General features: G+C 36.3%; 1 protein-coding gene across 1 annotated transcript; it reads left to right on the forward strand.

Moving 5' to 3' along the window:
• Positions 1-835: 835 nt before the first annotated feature.
• Positions 836-8,933, forward strand: LOC113756390 (ABC transporter G family member 11-like). The gene is made up of 11 exons (XM_027300073.1): positions 836-1,184; positions 1,683-1,762; positions 2,550-3,014; positions 3,105-3,191; positions 3,284-3,409; positions 3,628-3,822; positions 3,924-4,010; positions 4,094-4,696; positions 7,690-7,778; positions 8,636-8,717; positions 8,811-8,933. Exons 1-11 carry the CDS (start codon positions 836-838, stop codon positions 8,931-8,933), a joined length of 2,286 nt encoding a protein of 761 aa, XP_027155874.1.
• The last annotated feature ends 1,025 nt before the right edge of the window (positions 8,934-9,958 follow it).

A 9,958-nucleotide genomic window follows, 5' to 3' on the forward strand; every position in this document is an offset into this window, starting at 1 on the left:
AATTTATGTATAATCACAGACTTTGGAAACTAGATTTGTTTTGGTCGAAAAATTGAGAATCAATTTCGAACGCGTGCAAAATTTTAGGAACCAAAACTGCAATTCTATTTGAAACTATTCATGGTTCTTTTTCTTTTATTTTATCTAACTATTAAAAATACTCGTGCAAAAAAGTATAATCTCAATCAAATGTGAATTCAATCCTGGCCCAAGTTACAACTTACAGCGGGGTATGTGCTGGGATAAAACTCCATGGACATTCCATCTTTTGAGTGCAACAGAAAAATAAACCCAAGCACCAAGTTTTATTTTTCTCGTACTTATAGATCATTTATTGCCCAGCCCAATAAATGCTTAAAAAAAAGGGACACCTACTCGCATTGATCAACTTCTTCTACTCTATATAAATGCCATTAGTGGTCTGTGAATGATCAAAAGTGTCACTAAATTATAAGTATGGCATGGGTTAGTCACTAAACATTTTTTGTAGCCACAAAGGTCACTAAACATGCAAAAGGGACTAGCAAAGCCATTTCGTCAAATTCTATCGGTAAAACAATCGGTGGCCAAAGGTCATTTTGGCAAAAAAGTCATTGAATTTCAATGATTTATCAATTGTTTTACTAGTACAATTTGACGAAATAACCTCAACGGCTCCCTTTTGTCAGTTTAGTGACATTTGTGGTCATAAAAAAAAGTTTTATGACTGATCTGTGTCATATTTAATGATTTAGTGACCTTCTTACCCATTCGCTCTACTATATAATGTATCCTCAAGGACCTCAACCGGTCCAAAACTCCAATATTCCTAGCTAGCTCCCGCAACTACTTGAGCATGGCTTCTCCAAATCTCACACGGCCACCTCGTCTTAGCCACGACGATTATGATGATGAGCTGATGAATTCGCCACATACCAATGTTTCAGAAATCAAGATTCCATTAGAGGTGGATGGAGATCAACAAGATAGAGAGGAAAATGCTGGTCCAGATTATGGTGAATGCAACTCAAATAGCAAAGGTGTGTTTCTAACGTGGGACGATTTGTGGGTTAGCGTTCCTAATGGTAAAAAGGGGTGTAAAGTGATCCTTCAAGGGCTCACTGGCTATGCGCGTCCTGGTGAACTTCTAGCCATTATGGGTCCTTCTGGCTGTGGGAAGTCCACACTTCTTGATGCTTTAGCAGGTGCTTCAAGTCTTTAATTTTCTTGATCTTTAGTTACATGCAAGAATTAAAATGTTTCCTTGTTATCTCAAACTATTGCTCCACACTTCTTGGAACAGTAGGAATGAAAACCTTATTAAAAAACATTTTACCAACTTCTTGCTTTGAAAGTTTAAATATTCCAGAAATCTAAACAACATTCAATGCATGGCCCTTATACAGCCAACCAAACCGAACTTTGCCACTTTTAGTTACTGTTTCATACCTAAAAGAACATTTTTAATAATAAAACTGTGTTGGAAGCCATCTCTTTTATGCACTTGGACAACTATAATTTTACACTCACCTTTCATGTTCTTTTGGATCATTACGCATTCTCAGCTTATCTTAATACCAGCTGCAAGGCGTCAAAGACCTTTTACATTTACTTTAACGCTTAACTAATATATTAGAGGATTTTGTGGCATAAAACCCTAGTTAAGTTCTTTCCACTCCTGTATACTGGTATGCTTATTTCAGGTAGGCTTGATTCAAAATCAAAGCAGATGGGGGAAATTTTAGTTAACGGCCGAATGGAACAGCTAGCTTATGGAACATCGGTATGACCAACACCTACCCTTCGCTATGTTTTCAACACGGCAGCAAATGCGTCCAGGAATGATGCATGATGAGAAAAACTCTAACCAACACCAGTTAACAGATTATACGTGCTGAAGTCTGAAATACCTTCCTGTGACCCGTCAGATTGGTCGATTTTGTTGTCTTAGACATGCGTTCTTGCGTTAACAACTCGGCATATGAACATAACGAAAAAGTATAATAACTATGATTTATTTCACTACGGCACTTATCTAACACGTAAAGTACTGAATCACTCACTTCAGGTTTTGGAAGACATGATGATAATCATGGTTCGCAATATTGGCCGATACCGATACGTATCGGCCGAATTGTAACCAGAACAGGGGAGATCGATACGATACCGATTTTCAAATCGCGGATATTATCATATTCATGATAACTCGCTCTGACTCGGCTAATATTGGCCGATTCGAATCCGTGATGCATGATATCGGCCAATATATCCAAGTCGACTCGGATATTTTTTAAAATTGAGCTTTTTTTGATATTTTCTAATTTTAGTAATTTTTTCAAAATTTTTGAAAATTTTCATGTGCTATAATATGCGTATCACCTGATATTCAACTGATATGCTGCGACGGATGTGGAACAATCGAAACCGCGATGCGATCGCGACCTGTGATGGCGAACCATGATGATAATGGAAATATAAAGAAATTTAGTAACAGTTTTGTGAATCTGTTTGAAAAACAAAAAAAGAAAAGGGATCTCCAAATTTATAGCCCAATATATTCTTTTTTCAAGGCCTATGTGACTCAAGACAACATCTTGACATGGACTTTAACCACAAGAGAAGCTGTATACTACTCTGCTCAGCTCCAGCTGCCCAACACTATGTCAAAGGCAGAGAAAATAGACAGAGCAGATAGGACGATCAGAGAAATGGGATTGCAGAGCTGCATTGACACCAGAATTGGAGGCTGGGGAAGCAAAGGTCTCAGCGGTGGGCAGCAAAAGAGAGTAAGCATTTGCATTGAAATTTTAACGCGACCGAAGCTTCTTTTTCTGGATGAGCCTACAAGTGGACTAGATAGCGCTGCTTCATACTATGTCATGAATCGAATTGCGGAACTTGCCAAGGAATATGGGATGACAGTGGTAGCATCAATGCATCAGCCTAGTACAGAAGTCTGCAAGCTACTTGACAACCTTTGTCTCCTTTCCTTGGGTAGGACCATATATTTTGGATCTTCCATTGCAGTAAATCTGGTGAGTATGATTAATGGCGGACACTGGTTGTTGGTTGCATTGATTCGAGAGAATACAGTTATCACTGATGACTAATTTTGTTCGATTTAGTTTTTTGCAAGGAATGGTTTTTCGAGCCCCGGTCTACAAAATCCAGTAGATCACTATCTGAGAATGATAAACACAGATTTCGATGAGGTAAATAATAGCCCTTTTCTAAGTTATGCAGTACTCTTTAGTATTTTGTATGTCAAGCTTATTATTTCAGTAAACATCGCAACCGTGTTTAGGACATTGAATCAGCTGCTGATGGAAAGACAACCACAAAGGAGGTGATCGATAAGCTTGTCGAATCTTACACATCATCTGATACGTATGACCTGATCCTGAGAGAAGTAGCACAGATAAATGGACAAGTAAGGCTCTTTTGCAATAAGCAGGAAGCAAAATTATTTGAAAGTTTACACAACTCTTTGTACATTATTTCATATGTTATACTTTAAAATGCAATTTTTTTTTTTTTTTTTTTTTATAAGTGGGAGAGAGAGACGTCTCACTGACACTCCCTCCTCCCGTGCCACCTTACCCATCCCACACCCCTTTAAGATGCAAAATTTGAATTCATGTATTATAGCAAATTGGAACGGTGGAGAAGAAGAGGAGACGTGGTAGCTTCTTTATTCAGTGCCTTGTCCTGACAGAGAGGTCATTTGTGAATATGCACCGTGACCTAGGCTACTACTGGTTACGTCTTGCTATATACATCACTTTAGCTTTTGGCTTAGGTACCGTCTTCTACAACGTTGGATACAGTTACACCTCCATTAATGTAAGCCAAATCTTGTATGCACTTAACAGTTTGTCTAATTTTTTTTTTCCCCCTCATGCGTCAATATTCTACTTAGAAATGCTCGTTACGATTTTGTTTAGGCCAGAGCCTCAATGCTCATGTTTGTAGCATCATTATTAACTCTGATGAGTATCGGAGGTTTCCCATCATTTGTGGAGGAAATAAAGGTCAGCAGAGCACTCAACTTCCGATCGATTTCTAGCATATAGCAATCATCCTGATTAATTTCGTGACAACTAATTGCATACAGGTCTTCCAACGAGAAAGATTGAATGGGCACTATGGGGTTGCGGCATTTGTTGTTAGCAACACAGCTTCATCGGTTCTCTTCTTGTGCCTGATAGCTGTTATTCCTGGAGTGATTGTTTATTATCTGGTGGGACTGCAGCGGGGAACTGAAAGATTTCTCTACTTCATTATGGTACTCTTTGCTTCTATTATGTTGGTTGAAGGCCTTATGATGATCGTAGCAAGTTTGGTACCAAATTTTCTCATGGGACTGATCATTGGTGCCGGCACTCAAGGTGTAATGATGTTGAGCGGCGGTTTCTTTCGTTTACCACATGATCTCCCAAGTATATTTTGGAAATATCCAATGTACTACACTTCCTTCCATAGGTACGCATATCAAGGCCTGTACAAGAACGAGTTTGAAGGGCTGAAACTTCCAAGTAATGAGCTGATGAAGGAGGGATCTTCTTTGATTGATGGTGAAACTATTTTGAGACATACATGGCAAGTTGAGATGGGCTACTCCAAGTGGATTGATCTGGCAGTCTTGTTTCTAATGGTAATCTTATACAGACTCTTATTCTTCGGGATAATCAAAGTTGGAGAAAGGATTAAACCCTTGGTCAAACGTTTTTACGTGGGGCTTTTCATATAGCAAAGACTGATTTGTGAATCGTGAGCCAGTCATGGTTCCAAGAGGAATAAGAAGCTCTGACTAGAAATTTAAAGTTCTGTTTCAGACTCGTTAGTCTCTGTAATATGTCCTTGCATTATTGGCCTAACATTAATAGTATAGTACATCATGCAATGATGAAATTAAAGTTTTAGCCGGCTTACTAGTAAATCGAATTCGGGGGGAAAACTCGCGACAGAAACTTACAAAAAATACCTTCTCCGTTCAGATAGGACATCTGCAACAACCCAAAAAAAAAAAAAAAAAACATGATAGGCAGGCAGGGAATAATGCAGTAGAGGCCAACTCATATATAAGCCATGATTGTCACTTTGATCTTTCCGAACTTAAAAACTTATATGTTTGTTTGTTTTTCATTAGTCAAGCTTAAGCGGCATTATTTAGAATACCAGAATGCCATTTGGATCCATGAAAAGACCATCCTCATAAGCTCACATTCAAACCAATGAAGAAAATGAATTCAGAAGGGTTCCTCTTACCCAGCTGTCCTGTCAAATTTGTTGAAGAAAACAACTTTTCTAGGGGAGAAATTGGTTGGCTTCGGAGTCAAAAAGTTGTCCCATTTCTTCTTGTTTTGTAATAAAGACATAAAATACGTACTTATTTGCTGTTACTTCTTTTTTTTTTAAAAAAAAAAAAAAGAGAAATTGGGATAAAGAATTAGCTTAGTCACCAATAGTAAACAAAATATGATCAGTCCAAGGAGATTGGAGTAATTTACAGCTGGGTTTTGGTTTGTTTAAACAATTATAGGAGTACAATAAGAAAAAGGTAATTTGGTATGGGATTCATGAGATTGAGCCAGTAATGCTCTTTCCTTTAATTAGCATTTAGCTGTGATTAAGCTATAAGTCCTTTATATATATATATATATATATATATATATATATTTCCACTTATTGCACTTAAATAGCCATCAATTGATTTGAGAAGGCCAAATCATGATATTATTATATTTCTTTCTGCATCACCAATGAACTTAAAACCAATAACCTAAACAGAAAATATGAAATTATACAGCAAAAATCAACACACACAAAAAAATCCAAAATGATCAATAAAAGAATAGCCAACACCATTTTTTGCTAAACTACTTCATTACTTCTTTTTTTCTTTTTTTGGTAGAAGGGCTCCGCTTGGATTAACTGTTTTTGGAGGTGTTTTTTAAAAACTTTACTGTAGCTTTGTATATGAAAAACTTATTGTAGATGTTTTTGGATTGTTTTCAAGTTATTATAATAAGGAAGCCCTGTGGATCCTGGACATAACTTGATTTTTCTTATACACTAGAAGGGCTTGGAAGCGAAAAAGCGAAGATTTCTGGGGAGAAACACAAATAAGATAAAGAAATGGGGTAAGAAATCAGTATGAAAAAGATACCAAAGGCGGGAGTGATTTATGCGTCCCCACTAACTAACTACAACGTCTAACGAACTCATCACAGCTTCCTTTCAGACTCTCTCGCCTTCAAAAACGCAAAGCCACCTCCATTTTCATCCATTTCCATCTTCCCTCTCCCTCTCTCTCTCTATCTCTCTGTCTTCTTTTCTTTCACTCTAACAACTATAATTTATCCAGACAGAGACAGAGAGGTAGAGATAGAGAGAGAAATTAGGTTTTGCAATCCAATGCATTTCTGATACAGCTGCTTGAGAGTGTTTTTCTTTTTATTTTTATTTTTGGGTCATTCTTCTTCTTCTTTCCGAAGTCGTAAAAAGCATGTCATTTTCGGACTCGGACGTCTCTTCTCATGGCGGAGACTACAAGAATTTCCGCCAAATCAGCCGCGACCGTAAATATCCTTCCTTCCTGTCTCCCTATTCTTTGATGAGATTTTTGATGTGAAGTTAAATGTATGCTTGGTATCGTGATACCCGAGCGTTGTAATGTTTGCATATCAGGATTTGATCAGGTGGATGAATTTGATCACTTAATTGAAAATAGTAAATTGATTTGATCTAGTGCTGTAAGAGTCTGATAATTTCTCTCCAAATTTTGAATTTTTGGATGTTGACAAGGAAACAGATTATCATGTACAGTTGTGTGCATATTTACGTGCTTAATAATCTAGACAATCCAAAAAAATGCAATTTTTTTTTGTTTATTCCTTTCTTGTTAGCTTCCAGCTTTTTTCTACGGAGACCATTAGGCAATATCATGAATCAGTTATATAGGAACTTAAGTTTCTCTTGGAAACGGGAGGAGAAACAATGTAGCTGAATTGTTTACTGGACTATTACATGAGTAATTAATAGGAAGGTGTTCTTTTTGCCCTTTACTTTGTGCTTTATCGGAACTAGGGAGAGACTACTTTCGAGTCAATTAGGCATTCTTCAAAATTATACCTGTAATCATTGTCTCTTCCTTCAGAATTTTTATGCCAAATTAAAAAGTAGAGAGAACATTCCACAAAATTGGTAAAAGAGACAAAAGAGAAGGAGAAAATATAAGAGGTTGTTGGATGTATGATAATATAACCAATGATGAGAACACTGGTGGCGTGGAATTCTTTAGGTGCACTAGGTCTGAACTATGATAAGTTACCTGTACATATTTTACATGTTTGAGGTTCACTCTTATCAGGGGGAGATAGAATTTCCATCTCCAATATGTCAATGAAAGATAAGGAGTCGTTTCAGCAGTTGCAATCAAACAGCTATTATAGGATCTCCTCTGTCCTGCACAGGGCAGAGTGTGTTTGGTCTGTGGTCTTGGCAGTTATAGAACATTATAGTTTTGCAAGGTTCGTAGTTGTTCCTGGGGCCAATTAATATTGAGTTCTCTGTGAACTTGCTGAGTGCCTACAGTTAATGCAGGAGAAATTACTTAGTTGACTTATTTAAAGAACTAGGTGATGGATTTAGAAGGACAGGTGCATTTCTCTGACAAAGGACTTTGTTTTCTTGGTTTCAGGATTGTAGTGGATGAAATCATCTAACTCCCTTCCTTCCTCTCAAAACTTGGAAAATACTTTTTTGGATTATGCCAAGTCTTATTTAGCCTTGAATCTGTGCATATTTGTTATATTACATGACTGAAGTTGATTGATAACAAAGATATTGCTTTGAGGCTGAAGTGCTAGGAAAGTGAATATGTCCCATCAACTTTAAGTGTCATACATCATGGAATGCCACTATCCCAAGAAAATGAAAAATGGAATGCTACTGCATATTTATCTCTTGCATTGATGTATTTATCATATTATTTTTTTTCTCTTTCTCTCACTGTTGTTTGTGATAAAGCATGCATCTCTACTAATCAACATATCTTACTACTCTTTAATTTTTGCATATGAACATTTGGCATGGTGAATAATCTTGCGGTTCTTTGCTGGAATCTACTAACTTGTAGGGCTATTGCATGAGATGCTTCGGTCATCCAAATCAGAGGATTCAAGGTCATCATGGAAGGTAAAATTTACAAATATCTTACAATGTTCCAAAGAAATCTGTTGTCAATAAAATAGAAAAGGATTGGTTACATGATACCATAAGATTTTAGACATCTAAGTTTTCAATTGTTGATACTCAATATTTAAGCTTTATCTTTGGTTACATAGATATGGAGTCTGGAACCTGCTAAGGAGTATTTTAATGCAATCTAGTCAATAAATAGAATATGTAGGCTACTTAGTACTGATAGCCAACAAAAGCCAAGTGCATTTTGAATAGAATGTTCATGAAATCTACTCATTTATCGAGTTTTATATAGGCTAATTTATGTTATTGCAAAAGTGGGTGAAACCAAATTCAATGCATTTGCAAGCAACCAAGACTTGTGCTTCATATTCTTATAGAGATTTTTTCTCTTATTCCTTTCCTTTAGATTTTTAGTGTTGTCAAAATAAGTATTTTGTGTCTGCTGCAGGTACTCATCATGGATAAAGTTACAGTCAAGGTCATGTCTATGTCATGCAAAATGGCAGACATTACTGATCAAGGAGTTTCATGTGAGCAAATGATCACAATGTTTATGTTTCATTCTACTTGCCCTTTTCATGGATTCTTATTTTCTGATTTATGTTAATGTCAAACATGTGTAGCAGTCTAAGCTTAATGTAAAATTATCTGTCAACGATTTTTTGAAATCTAGTAGAAATACAATGTTTGCAATTCTTTTTGCTTGTAATTTTGTTGTCAGCGTTGAAGTGTTTGGTGCTGAATAACTGGTTTATAATGCAGTTTCTGCTTTTGCATTTTGCCCCTCTGCATATGTACTGTCAACATCAGCACATTTTCATAAATCATTGACCACCGTTATAGCATTCTTGTCATATTTTTCTTCTATTTGGTTAAGAAGTAATCGATTCTATCTCTGATATTGGCAGTGGTGGAGGACATTTTTAGGCGAAGACAACCTTTGCCATCCATGGATGCCATATATTTCATTCAACCTACAAAAGAGAAGTACAAGATCTTTTTCATGCTTGCTTATGATTAACCTCATTTAGTTTTTTCATGAGAGAAAATTCATGTCATGTACTGATTGGATGCCCAATGCAACATAAAGATGTTGCTCTTGATATTCAAAGTTTATGTTGTTTATGTCTTATGTAATTACAGCAAATAAATAGTAAATTACAGTTTCATATGTTAGTGCCTTAAGTTCAACTTTCTCATACCAAAGCTCCTGTCTATTTGGATATTTGCTATGTGCAATTTTTTCAACTAAAGGACCTATTTTGTATATGTATCACCTCTAATGAGCCTCAAGCATGAGAGAACATGGAGTGAGGGAAAAACATAAAAGGTAAAATGAATCAGTCTACTTACCAGTTAGAACGTTTAAAACAGAAAACAACGGAAGCGAAAAACCGTTCCTGAACTGTTTCCATTTGAATTAGTTTTGTGATGAGAGATGACCTTAAAATTTCATCATTAGTAAGACCTTAAAATTTCATCATTAGTAAGAAGGTTATTACTTCCCATCTAGCTTACTTTTCATCATTAGTAAGAAGGTTATTACTTCCCATCTAGCTTACTTTTCATCATTAGTAAGAAGGTTATTACTTCCCATCTAGATTTCTTTCTTAGAAACAAATGAGGTGTATTCTTTTCCAACTCTGTATGGACATTTGTTGCGCTTCACATCTTAGAACTTTGATATGTTGAGATCATCTTGTGTAGCTTTCAGATCCTTTAACTTGAATTTCTTTGTGAACTTAGCGTATTTATTCTTGCCATGTTTTCC

The sequence above is a fragment of the Coffea eugenioides genome, unplaced genomic scaffold (genome assembly GCF_003713205.1).
Source record: "Coffea eugenioides isolate CCC68of unplaced genomic scaffold, Ceug_1.0 ScVebR1_2251;HRSCAF=3242, whole genome shotgun sequence".
NCBI lineage: Eukaryota > Viridiplantae > Streptophyta > Magnoliopsida > Gentianales > Rubiaceae > Coffea > Coffea eugenioides.

What these genes read in the sequence shown, in the direction of transcription:
- LOC113756390 (XM_027300073.1), top strand. Translation starts at nt 836, where the DNA reads ATGGCTTCTCCAAATCTCACACGGCCACCTCGTCTTAGCCACGACGAT. An exon ending in TAAACACAGATTTCGATGAG is followed by an intron (nt 3,192 to 3,283) that starts GTAAATAATAGC and finishes AACCGTGTTTAG; the next exon opens with GACATTGAATCAGCTGCTGA. An exon ending in GAGAAAGGATTAAACCCTTG is followed by an intron (nt 4,697 to 7,689) that starts GTCAAACGTTTT and finishes TCAGGATTGTAG; the next exon opens with TGGATGAAATCATCTAACTC.